This window comes from Varroa destructor, unplaced genomic scaffold (genome assembly GCF_002443255.2).
Source record: "Varroa destructor unplaced genomic scaffold, Vdes_3.0 BEIS01000001.1, whole genome shotgun sequence".
Taxonomy (NCBI): domain Eukaryota; kingdom Metazoa; phylum Arthropoda; class Arachnida; order Mesostigmata; family Varroidae; genus Varroa; species Varroa destructor.
The window spans coordinates 1,006,361-1,020,167 of NW_019211454.1; the positions used below are offsets into that span (position 1 = coordinate 1,006,361).

Consider the following 13,807-nt stretch of genomic DNA (forward strand, 5'->3'; position numbering starts at 1 on the left):
AGCAGTAAAGAGAATGCTTAAAAGATTTAAAACTATTTATTATTTACTACTAAATCTATGTCGCGTTGTTGAAAACGTTCTCTTGGGCGACGTCGTCGAAAGTGATAAGGCGTAATAGTCTAACGAGCCTACGCAGTGACGATACATTTACATACTGGGAGGTTAGTAACCATCATTTTTTATACGTATACAATTTTCCTTATGTACAGGTCAGCTGCAACTCTGTTGAGTTAATATGCTAGTGTATTTTGAAGGCACCTATTACTAAAATGACTTTCAGACGTAGAGAAATTAGATTCGAGCAGAAAATATTCAGCAGTTGTCCGCAATGAGAACCACAGAACTCAAGTTCACAGGCACATTCAAATATCACAGATTGATGTAACGATAAGTGCATACCTCGCATTTTTAGTTTCTAGTGCAAAATCTAGTTTTACCAAGAAAAACTGACAGATTTTTTAAAATTTGATCGGGTTGGATCACCGAGAAATGTTCGGAGTGTTCTTTATTCGATATAAAATGTTGTGGTGGATTCTTACGCTGCCTTGCGAGCATAAACTAGCAGTTATAAAACGCGTTACTCAATTGACGAAAATGTCTAGTTATATTTCGATGTAGTCTTCTCCTGTCGTGTTCGACACGCCTTGAGGATAAATTGACGTTCTCAAGGACATCCCTTTAAACCTTTGGTGTTTCAAGTTATCCAGTACAGTGAGGAATATACCCCTGAGTAGTTACAACGTATAATATGCCCAACGGATTAGATTCTCATTTCAACTAAGTCGATGAACTTTCGATGCATAACTTAATGAGTTAAAAATAAACGGCCCATAGAAGTTAAGTAACTGAATTACTACAAAGGGTTTTTATTCCTGCGACAAGTACACGTAATTTAGTTTAACTTTATATTAACAAAACTAGTGTCTATTTCAGTAGCTCCTTTTATTTGTAGACTCAATATAAAAATGTATAAAGTAAGTGTCTAGTAAATCAAGCATATAAAAATACTGATATGAATGTTTTCGATGCGAAAATTATCTTTTGCTTACCGTAACAATCTGATCATAACATCGAAATTATCCACTTATGTAGAAGCAGAAAGCATGAAAAGTGACTTTGCTCTACCAGTGCCGACGGCTTCACGTATGCTTCCTTAAAAATAATTTTTTTTTTTTAAAAATAAACACATATTCTCATTGAACGTTACAAGTATTAATACTTGTAACGTTCAATGAGAATATGTGGTTAGGTTTTATATGCTTTTGTCGTTCACAAAGTGAACACAGATTGCAGACATCCTATTAGTCTTAGACTGATAGGCGTATAACTATCTATGTATTAGATATATACTGGCCTCACGGATTGCAGGACTCTTTGGCACGGTTTGAGTTAAAAATATATAAGATTAGAGTTATCTATACACCTTTTTTTTGGCGCAAGCTACAAGCGCACTTTGGTCAAACTGCCCAACCATCAATAGGCACCATAACTACGTAGAGATCCACCCAGTGGGGATCTAGCAAATCAGGCCAACTTACGCCTGAATTGAACGCGTCACGCTACTTGGTTGCGTCTTGTATAGCGATCACGTAGCTCTCGCACGTTTGGTGCTTGAACTCCCGTACGCTGCTAACGACGACTAGTTTGTTCCAAACAGAGCGGTGGCAGTGGCTTGAGATTGACACCCCTTTAACCCGCAGGCTTCCCTAATACAGTTTTCCCTGCTACATCCACCTCCAGTGCACAAAACGACAGATACACGCACGCGCTTACGTACTCGTCTATCCACCTATGTAGTCACTACATCGGGTAAGACGACGATTGAAGCGGGGCCCAGATACAACCGGGCAAAGAAAACACAATTGTCGCAATAAACCTCTCTCTCTTTCATTCACTGAAACCGGTTCTGTCGCAAGGGGCCATACACTCCAGGGTATAGTCGGCCTTCCTTCCAACTGCATAGCACAGCCCAACTTACATAAGTTTCTGTCATATAGCCGCACAGTCTTAGGAACGCGGGAGTGCGAAACGGTGAGGAAAAAGTCGAACATTGAGCGTACAGGGTCGCTCACTACTACTAGTAAACCGGCATTCCCCTTTTCGCTTTCATCCCTTAGACCGTTCATCGGTGCCTTCGAGTGCCGTATCCTCTTGTCCCTGAAGAATTCGTCGCGTTCAGGCCAACCCGTAAATCAGTCTCTCAGCTCAGGCTTGGCGATTCGTTCTTAGTCTGCCTGACTGTCTGACCCGAAGCGTAAGACTGATATCTGCTGGCTCCACTCGGTCTTCTCCTCAGCAGTTCACGTCGACGACCGATGTGGCAAGTGGATACTCATACAACAGGACGTACACATCGAGTTTACAGATACTCTAGACATATATGACCAATGATCAAACGTACAGTTATATATAAAAAAGCTATTCGAGAGCATTCAATTAGGAGGTCGATGTATGGGTAAATCCACAGGATTTGTGTGCGTGTGCACAAACGAATCTAAAGAGCGAAACGGAAATAATTGTTGACACCGTCCGTGTTCGAGTCGATGTGAAGCCGTTGATCGATGAGACCTATTAGATCTTCTCTAGTTGCAAGGTCGTAAAATAGCATGCGAATAAGGCCAAAGGCAGTTTAGAGCAGTCATAAGATAATTAATTGATGCATAATATCACGAGATTAGAACATCACAAGACCCATCGTGTTTTACGAATTAATTTTGGAAAGTAGATATTGTGAGTCAGTGATTTATTAAACACGAGTTAGAGTGTTTAAATGTAAAACCTGAAGTCGTCTAATTTTTTTTTCTATAATATTGATAAAAAGTAAAATTCATTAAGAGGTCGTAAACGCCCTGGAGGCTCAGCTTAGAATTACAGCAAGATAGTTCGCATAGTTATTTTTGATTGTGGAAAATTTATTTTGGCAAAACATGCACCGACTTCCATGTGTAGCATGTGACAATGGCAGGGCATGGACTGTCGTTTGCAGACCAGAGGCTTTTACGTCTGTCAAATAGTTAATCTATTTATCCTATGCGTGGCTCCATCAACACGAATATACTGCTCCGTAGAAATACGACGACTACTTGGCTATAATGAACCGAAATTTCGCGCTGTAACCTATGTGTTGCCGCCTGTATCAAATCTCGAAATGGAACGGCTACAGCAGCGCCCTCAGTGAGGTATCTTGGAAATACGTCGATGTGTTTAGCTATTACTGGATCACTAGAGGGCGTGATGGTGTTTATTTGTGGTTTCCTTAGTTCATCGATCACCGCCGAGGAAGCCATCGACGTTAGATTCGCTTTTTATGGTATTAAAAATGCGCGGTAAAGTGTTAAGAAGAATGCCTTCGAGGCCATAAATGACGTCATGGCATCATGGATTCGAGGGACAGGCTTGTTCAATCAATTTCTTGATCTATTCTACTATAAACTTATCTGAATATTGTCGGAGCAAGGCTGTTGCTAAATAAAACAATATGTGCCATTCAGATTTTGTGTATATATTTTTTAAATGTAAGGAAGAAGTGGGATTTTTAAAAGACAAATGATTTTAGAATAAATAATGTATATCATTATTCGGTCTCTCTCGTACAGTTTCATAGTAAGTCTTTGCTTGTAACTCTAGTTTTAATTTGCGTGTTACCTAACTAAACCCTAAAACTAAAGTTTTGCAAATTCTTGCGGGAACGATCTATTTCTAATAATATAATATGTTAAAAGATAGCGTAATGATGGCGTAGTCAGCAACCACTGCAAAAAAGATCTCTGAAAATGTGTTGCCAATGCTTAGCAGACAAACTACTTAACAGGTGAATAATATTAGAGGAAGTTCTTTTACATAGTCTTCCTTTACACTGAATTTGACAAAAATTACTCAACTCTGTTAAAAAAAAAAAAATTAAAAATAGTCATTTGAACCACACCTGTATTTCATATGAAACAACAAACATTTTTTAGCAATAATTCACGTTTTCGAGATTACGAGATCAGGAATATGAGGAATTCTGCAGAACCTTGGCAAACAATTAATGAAGGACTAACGGCATTCTTACTGCTCTTAACCAGATCTCTTGGTTGTTGGGTAAATTCTTTAAAAATATTTTTAACTGGGACCTTCGTATTTTTCATCTTAGAATCATAGGCATAGGTCGCATAGCCCAGGGCTCCCAACGCCACTATTTGACTCATAAAAGTACAAAATCATCCAGAATTCATGCGATGGAATTCATAATAATAATAGTAAAAAAAAAGGATAGCTTTGAACGTTTCTTTCGCGTAAATTTTCTACTAAACTCGTGCAACGCTCCCGTAGTGTTTGTTAACGAGCTGTTCTTGCGTACGCTTTAATATGCGAATATATGCAATTATTGGTTATTAGGCCTTAAATGAATTGCCACTAAATGCAAGCAAAACAACAAGCGAAACGAAACGCGTTCTTTAGAAGGAATAAAGCTAAAAATGATAGCATGCTCAACGTCAGCAGAAATCCGCTTTTGCTCATCGCGAACTTATGTAAGCACATATATATACAACTATATAACTATATGGTTGAAACCTGTTCGTGCGACACGCTACGCTATGCGTTTCTGTTAAATGCTTTTTCGACATATTCGTAGTTGTTTTCCTACAATTGCATGCATAACTTGTTTCGTTTATATCTAGGAACTTATAATAAATTCATTAAAATTCAACGAATGCCAAGCGGATGTAGGAGGCTATTATTTTAGAGCCTAATATAGATAAAATAAACTGAGGCCGATGACTTTCGCTACATGTTACGGTTATTTTTTTCGCTCACCTTCTACACAGGGAGAGCTTTTTGAAATATTTTCATAGTCAATAACAACTACTGTTATCGAGATATTACTTGAAATCAAATAGGGCTTTATATGGACGATTCCCAGCTCGTTACCTGCAAAGAAATTTTACTAGCCTCATTAGCGGTATCGTTCACAACTTGTTAATTGATTTATTTTAATTTACAGCCTATTTTAAAATTATTTTGGTTTTAGTTGTAGAAATGCCTTTGATTACTATTTACTCCAACTAAGAATCTTGAAAGAAAAGAAAGAAAGAAACATAGAAATTACGAATAAAAGTACACTAAAGCAGTAAACAGGGTTTAATAGGAGTTGCAGTTAAACATGCGTATATAATTGATTCTTTATCTCTCCAGGAGGTATAACATCTTCTCATGCAGTACGTTGGAGGAGTACGGAAATTTCTTGGACGAGATTCACACTTTATTTTATATATTATCTGTATATATTATAATGGTCATTAACGCTGATCGGACGCTATAGGGGCCTTTAAGGACCAAATACACATGTGAGATGCTGAACGACACATATCAATTTGCACAATTAGCAAACGTCTTCAGTGCAATGTTCAAATCGGCTTTACAAAGATCCTCCCTGGACCTGTAACCTTCAGGACAAGTTATCTAATTCCGATAATCATGGGCTGGGAAATAGAAAATGATGCAGAAAACTTGTCCGACGACATCTAAGTTACATATACTTTACGTCTTTCCAGCTGCACGGTGTGGCGTAGTGTGAGTGGGTGAGGCGCATTTCTTTTAGTGCGTTATCATGGCAGTCGTAAAGACGCACCCATCGTTAGTTAAAATTTTTTTCAAAATACTTAACATGCCGTTTCATAGTTCAGTTGGAGAAACTCTAAGTAAAGCTAACAAGATACACTATGGCTATAGTTTTTAGAAGGGGCAAGTATTTGATACTATATCTAAGAGGTGATTTCGGAGACTTGTTCGTGCAACAAAGACAAACAAAAATATAAAAAATACGCAGTTACCTAAGCCGTCCTCAGACTAGCCAGACGGCTGATAGAAGGCGTGGATTTTATCGACTAATGTACAATAATACCGCTCACAGACCTCCATGTTGCTGGTAAAATGACAACGTGAAACGGATCAGAAACGACCAATTAATGATGAAGTAAATGCACACGGTTCGAAGTTTATCTCTCGCCATACTTGTCTTCACTGTGGCAAAAATACAGAGGCGCACGTCGGAAACTTTGGAGAGAGAAAAGAGCGAGGATCACTGGGAACTGCTCTGTAAGGAAGTAGAAGCAAATCTCTATACAACATGGTGTTGTGCAAACTTGCAGCGTGCCCTCCCATGTCTCTCAGTAACAAAAGCGCAAAGAACCAATGCCGCTGTACTGCCCAACAGATTTGCCGCCCTCCAAGTTGTTTTTCCTGCTGGTACAAGCTTTGATTTTCCCAGGTCGCTACTGGTGAGGTGAAAAGCTTTGTGGCGAAAATTAAACCTCGAAAAACACTAAACATAGGCGCGGTCCTTGTAGAGGTGGTGCTAATGCTTATCTGAAACAACCTGGAAACCTTTTACCAGATGGGAGCCGAAATGCTTTGGATAAGCGAGTTCCCAGCAGCCTGGAAGGTTGAACGCCTCATACGTATTCACAATCCGGGACACGTTAGCTTACAGGCAATAAGCATGCTGCCGTCGAAGACCGCAGAGCACGTAATCAGCCATAACTATTAAAGGCTAAAAAGCAGGAATACAGTTAATACCGGAAATACATTTCAGGTAATCACCATGGATTTAGGGGAGGCCAACCCACGCATATGGCTGTTAAAAGATGCTGGAGATCATAGAAGGGAGAAATTTATGCCCTGCTGACCTAGAGGGCGCTGCCTCGCAATCTTCCTGCACGCAAAAGTGCGCTTAACTCGATGACTTCGGACACGGTAGATAACATTTTAACATCGCTCAATACGTTATCCCTTTCATGAAGGATAATAGAGTTATACCCAAGCAAGAGACGGGCGATCCACGATGAGACAGTCTGCAAAGTTAAGGCAGAAATCTCACTATGTCCAGTCCTCGGATCCACCTTCTGAAATATCACATAAGGAGTTGGGTGACCAGGCAACGACCAGCTTTCGACATTTATTCTTACATATCAGTGGAGACGTAGACCGGCGAAGACGCTTTCTGGCGTGTGTGATGAATATTATCATGCTGTAGGCCCCCATCTAAATTAAGACAGCTACGGGGAAGTCGATGTATAAGCTTCTGGACAGAGCATAGTGCTTTGTAGCTTCCAGCATCTTGAGAGGAAACTGTTCCACAGCTACCAGAAAATCAAGTGCCATTAAGGGCTGCCAAAAGAAGCCGTCTGCGAAGAAACTGGAAAAGAAATAATCACAATGGTGGACCTCGATTCGGCACGGGCCACTCTGGTTGTGGACAAATCTCTAATCCCTAATTTAGATAAGAGACAAGAATGCGCACGCAGGTTACTAAGACACCCACAAAGCCAGCTGCTTACGGGCCACGATACCTTCGAGCGGTGTCAATATCGAATCAATATAATCGCGTCTCCGTCTGCATGAACTGCTACTTAAGAAAGGTAGAAACTTTGAATCAGGTCCGACGTTTGGCAAGAACCGCATACAGCTGTGACAAGTATTTCTTTGCCAAAAATTACGGTAATACACATAGAAGACAGGCGTCGGAGAGGAAGTGGAACGTATATGTGTAGTACTGAGTATAAAGAAGGTTTTCTATTTAAAATCTTAACGATGGTTAAGAAAGACTTTCCCTGTCAGGCAGCACTCAAGTTATAAAAAATACCATAATAGCTTTCAGGTCAGGGTCATCATCGAGAATACAGAGCTCGAAGTACATTCAGCTTGATACGGTACCTTCAATATTGCAACGGTGCGGAAATAATTAATCATGTGAGAGTCATATATATTCCTAGAGTTCCTGGTTGTACCTGCTAATTACTTTCAGGGATTCCGTTGATTAAGCTCATGCATTATTGCGGTTTAGAAGTTCCAACGACTGGGAAACGATTTCTTTGACTATTGTAATGCACTTTAAAATAGAGAGACCTGCATTAATTGTTGCCTGCTGGACATGCATAACACAAGTAATCGTAGAAAGTATCGTAATGAGGATGGCTACATTGTTTTAATATATTCAAGTTAAACTGCGTAGGGGATTAGACCTTTATAACCGTAAGCAATCTATTGACCCGGGTGATCATGGGTAGCTGACCTATATTTCTTCTTCGGTCCTCTTCTTCAGAATACGTTTCTGAGCGACAATGAGCCACATTAATTATAAACCATCTTCCACGGCTACTAGTGGGTATGACATATTTTGCTTTTGTTTACCATTTTAACAGTCGTAGTGTATAACTTGAAGCACCAGCGCATATGCGCTGATGTTAATTAACAGTTTGTTGAGAATGACATATATACATACAAAAGAAGTCTACCACCCGCTTCCATGAACCTCGCGCTTCTTTGAAGAAAATTTTTTATAATGATTATTGAAGGTCGACCAAAGCGGTCCTTCGAACATTATAAGAGAAGAATTTAATGGCAACGATTTTTTGAGTATAGCATTATTTTAACGAAAATGTTTGTGTGAGTAACGGAAATTTACCTATTGACGTTGTTTTTCTCAAATTATTAGGTAAACCTTTCATTATTAAACGTTTAACAGTAAAATTAAAATTTGACCAAGGTACATCTCAGTCTCATTGTACAACAATGCTATTCTATGAACTCGATGTCGTATGTGTTAAACTCTATCTGGGCCACGAACCTCCCGTTAACACTATAATTCCCTTGAAGGTGATTATCATTCATATGCCGTTGACTGTTTCAATATAAATTAAAATTAAATTATTTAGTTTTCAGAATAAGAAAAAAAAGGCCTTTCAATTATAATGTACACTACGTGTGCATGTACACGCATAGGTGTACTCGAATTAAGGATTTGGTGGACTTGACATTTGTATGCTGTTTCTTAGCTAACTGGACCATCGCCTGAATTATTCGTTAGAACGACCGACCAGATTTAATTAGTATACATTAGACATTGCCTAGGAGAACATATGAAGGCTGTTCACTGAGTAAAAACTGGCAACATATTATTGTCTTAACCTTATGTTAATAATATGGCGTTCCATACTCATAGAATTGGGATTTATCCCGAGCTTGCATGAAGTAAACAAAAAGCGATTCCAAACAAGCTCGTTTTTTGGTCTATTTGGATCTTATCAATGGTCGCTGGCCTGTACTATTGTATGTCGTCTATAGCAGAAATTCTCGTCCGGAAATCCTACCTAACCTCCCGACTGCACCGAGGAAGAGGCGTTGAGCTTCTCTAAACCCTGGAATATAATTCAGAGATTGCGGCGCAAGCCTTCACTAGAACGACCTCCTTCCAATCGGAAAGGGACGTAGTGGCGAGGGAAATCGTCTGCGCGTTCTTTCCATATAGGATATCTATTCAGCGGAGTCCGCAGCCCCAAAGGTTCGAGAAAAGGTTGAAACGATGAAGTAGTTGCTGCTTTTCAGTGAAGACGAAAATGGAAGTAATGTTGGGAAAATTTCGATGTGAAAGGGTGTGGGATCACGATTAGCGTCATTGTTATTCAACTGCTACCGTCTTACATTTTTAGCTCATTTGGTGCTCCGACTGTATATTAGCTGGTCATTGTTCGGAAAATGCTACGAAAATCCCGCATTCGTTGTATTATGTAGTAGTTCCGTGGTAATTTTTAACCCAATTGTGTAAGCAAATGCGACCTACTCACGTTTGTTTGAATCGGATGTGACCTATTTAGAAAAAAAAAACACTAAAAATATGCGAAAGAGATTCAGCTTGATGATGGTTGTCGATGTATGTTTGGGCGGTGTTATCAGCTCAGGTCATATCCTGCGGTGGCTATAGTAATCAATGTTAGACGGTGCGTATTGAATGTGTGTAATATTATGTCTTCGCCATATGTTTAAGGATTACCTTAATTAAGCGATTTAGAAAAATAATACAGCTGTTTATCGTATCGCGACAATGTGAAGGAAGGATGACCTCAGTGTGGTTTTAAACGAAATGAAGCACTAGTAGTACGGACTTACGCAACAGATTTGTGTCGTTGGTAGTTATTGAGCTTTCGTAGGTCTGATTGTGACGGGAAGCCGAGTCAAGGTCCCGCTGAAGCGATGCGAAAGCAACCACGAAGGTATAATAAGGTGAACAAACCCGGATCCTGTCAATCGTTGCTGGATCACTCCCAGCGTGCGGTGCCTGACGGCATAAATGCGACTACCCAATCATAACCTGTCTTGTTAAGTCTAAAGGCCGTAGTGACACTAAAGGTCGTTAAGTTAGCAGCCCAATATAAGCCATATAGTTAGTTTTATCAGGCGATTCATGTATGTTATCTATATAAAGTTGTTCAAACCTATGATTTTAGATCCCAAGAGAAATGCCGTTGGCGCAGTGGGACAACGTAACGAGCTTTAGATAGAAATCGACACCAATTGTCCAACAAGCACCAAAATCAGAATTGAGACCCGATCGCTTACACGATCCGCGATTTATATATGTTTCCTACCCAAGTTTCCGCAGATCACTGTAGTTTTAGTCGGCAAGTGTGATCGATATTGCCTGAAAGGAGAATTCATTGGCGTAAAGGCACCGGATAGCCCGTTGTACAATGAGTGGCGATCCTACGAACGTTATCATACCCTAAACGGAAATGAACGACGGCCTGTGTCACAACGTGTTTATGGTGGTCTTAGAGCAGCATGTGGTATTTCAGACGATGGATGTTAGTGAATGAGAGTGCAGACTTGCGTGAGAATGTGAACCCTATTCACAGTCTTTCAGGCCGAATGCACCCCACAGGCTAACAACAGAATGGGCGTCACGGCAAATAGGCATTTGATCGATAAAGAAAGCGACGGATACATAAGTTCTGCTAGTTGAAAATTACAATTATATGTATACTACTAAAAAGAGACGTACTCCATATAAAAATACGTGAAAATCCTATAAGTGCGATTTAATGTTTGTGTTGATCAAATGTGCGGCTCCGGATAATTTGGTCGAACTATGCGAGGCCGTTAATGCTCACGATTAATCAGACAGAAACGTGCATCGAAGAGATGGATATTTTACCCGCTGAAGAAACTTGTCTGAGGGAAATGGAATGGCTTAATAGCCAATGACAAAACGGATATTTAGTACTGGCAAGGCTAAAATTCCTTATCTTTCACCGTACGAGACCCAGGCAGAACAAAGTTAATGCGCGAGGAGGGTGCGTTCTCTGCAAAACAGCTCATTACCCATATAAGTAAGATATTATGTAGTATGGTTGAAAGGCTGAAGTCTAATCGTAAGCATGAGGCTGTAAAACTGGTGAGGTTCGGGTATGCGTTGCAAACGTGGGCACCACTACGCGTGCCGAAAAGTATCGAAGCGGCCATATTGCCGACGCTCTAAAGTACCTGTATCAACACGCTCATTTGCATTGCTTCAAACAGTACTTCACGAAGATAAGAAATATATTTTTCCAAATAAGTATCTCCTAAACAATAAGCTGATCTACGGTCTAATCAAAAACAAAATCATACGTTGAAATTACTACGCGGCAGGCGTTGCGTCTTGTGAAGACTTTAGTTTAGGCGAAAATTCGTCAACTGAATAGTAACCGCTACGTATTACTCAATCAATTAAAATACTGTTGTTATGCAGTCAGACACAGCTGCTGCAGCCGCCGCCAACAACAACAACAACAACATTTGCTGTGCTTCAGAACGAATTGCTAGTCGTTTACAACATTAGTATTGCTGACACTATGACCGCATTACTGCTGGTCCATAAAGGGCCACCTCAGTTACGAAGCGTTGGGCCTTAGCCTCTCTGACACCACCGGTAGAGACGTCGGCCGCGTGGCGTTGCCTATGTGTGATCGAGGGGGTGGCGTCACGCGGTGATGAGTAGCACGTGGCGTACGCCGCCTGTCAGCCGGCCCCACAGCCGTGCATGCAGTCCAAGCTCACGTTTCATGAAATCCGCCTTGTTTTGGTTCCAGCTCTACGACAAGATCCATCAACAATGTCTTCTACCACCTCGTGACCTGCCTGACGAAGACGCTTCTCTCATCGCTCAGGAGGTGAGTGAGCATTTTAAACTTACTGCTTCAGCGTCCTATTTCTTGTAAGGTTTAACTACTGATGTTATGAACGAGAATAGCTGTTCTCAGTTTGACATTTTTTCGTATTGTCATGATGTGTAGAATAGAAGGAAATATAAATCCGGCCTACGCAACAATTTTTTCAGTGATTAAATTCCTAGTTAACAGGATAAAAATTATCATCAAACTTGGTAATATGGTAACAAACAAATGGTAAATTAATGAAGCATGCACCTATGTGTGCTTGAAGTTTGTTTTATACAGTATTAGAATTTACGTGTTCGTTCATGCTTTTTCTATACCCATAATGAGTGTGTACGGAAACAGCTTTAGCGAGCGTGGCGTTAATAAACAAACAGAGCGATGTAAATTGGTATGATGTTTAAAGAAGCCATATATGCGTCTAGACGTCTTTCATTCTCTTAGCACTGCGCTCGGTTGTACAAGAACACGCAAGGAACGCACAATCATTAACCCGCCCGAAAAAGCTCTCCGAAGCGAACAAATTCATAAATAGCGATAGCACCCTGTATGGGCTATTTGTGTTAGTTTTCCAGACGCAGAAAAAAGCAATCCGTATGTGTGTCAATGAGTGCCAAAATTTGCTTTGAATAATATAAAAAAATAATATGTTTTTAAAAAATGATATGCTACGTGAGGTGCTTTGTCTGCTCGGTCCGTAACTTCCCCGTATGGTCTACTGTGATAGTTTTTCTGTCATTTATAGGACCTCCATTCCCCAGATGTAATAAAGACGTTGCAAGAAAGAGTCAGCAATAACTAAAGAAAATCGTAGAACAAAGATAAAAAAAAATCGTATAAACCATCGGCAGTGACAGGATCGTAACAGATATGAATAGAAATTGGCTGCAGATTAAAATATCATAGCTTAGTGTAGTATACCGTAGTAGAAAATATTGTGCTACGAAATGGAACACTAGGTAGGGTAAAAATGAATTTTGCTAATATATCTTACTTTGGGACCTCGCTTTATTTTGGTTGCTATACAAGGAAGGAAAACAGCGAAAAGGCCACAATGTAATATATACCTACCGATTAGGAAAATTCTTCTTCTTCTGAAAAAAATGTTCTTTTACTCAACACACCTAATTGTAATTTTTTAGAATGGTGATTTTTTTATATTCATAATATAAGAAAGCAAATATTATTAACGTTAGCAGTTTTTTAGAGGACTAACTGAGAAATACGTTGTGTTAATTATATAAGACTCGTTCAAACTAATCATTAGTCATATGTTCTTTTCCCGTTGGTCCAATTGAAATCGTTCTCACTTTATTATTTTGGTAGGGCGACGTCGAGGGCTGGGCATTGAGGATGACAATTAAGCTTTACCACACCTGTGTGATACACCACATACGTTGCCTCTTCAGATTTCGTTGTCATCAATTTGTAGATGCTTCCACATTTAACCAGGTAAAAGGCGAGAACGTCCCAATTCTTACTGAATCACTTGTTCAGCTCCGGGTCTGATTAAGGCTTAAATCCGGCTGTGGACTTAGCCCTTAGTTAGTTCGCTAATAAGCTGCTCCACTCCTGCTGACGCTCTCTCATAATTCACTCTCTTGCCCTTTCCTTTCCTATGCTAAGTTGTTCTTAAGCTTGGTTTTCTCTTTGATGAGTCTTAGGCATAGTATCGGCTGTGCCAGAGAAATTTCAGCATTTGTTTTCAGGCACTTATCGCTGTTACTGCTAGGAGCCTCTGCACTTTTAGGATTTCCTTTTCTTCGCGTTTGCATCGTCGCGATCTGTTTCCAAGGGAGCGCCATGCGCAGCACACTCCATTCGGCCACTAC

At 40.0% G+C, this 13,807-nt stretch overlaps 1 protein-coding gene across 9 annotated transcripts in view; it reads left to right on the forward strand.

Annotated features, from left to right (window-relative positions):
- The window catches only part of CASK (peripheral plasma membrane protein CASK), a 322,381-nt gene that overhangs the window by 215,012 nt on the left and 93,562 nt on the right, over positions 1-13,807 (forward strand). For 6 of the 9 annotated variants that reach the window (XM_086977513.1, XM_086977510.1, XM_086977511.1 and 3 more), the window contains 2 exons: positions 11,892-11,972; positions 13,302-13,427. The exons of 1 other annotated variant lie outside the window; for it this stretch is intronic. In XM_086977513.1, the coding sequence (XP_086833639.1) occupies positions 11,892-11,972; positions 13,302-13,427 (207 nt within the window). The remainder of the gene's footprint in view (positions 1-11,891; positions 11,973-13,301; positions 13,428-13,807) is intronic. 2 more of the 9 variants (XM_086977512.1, XM_086977519.1) reach the window with 1 other exon arrangement.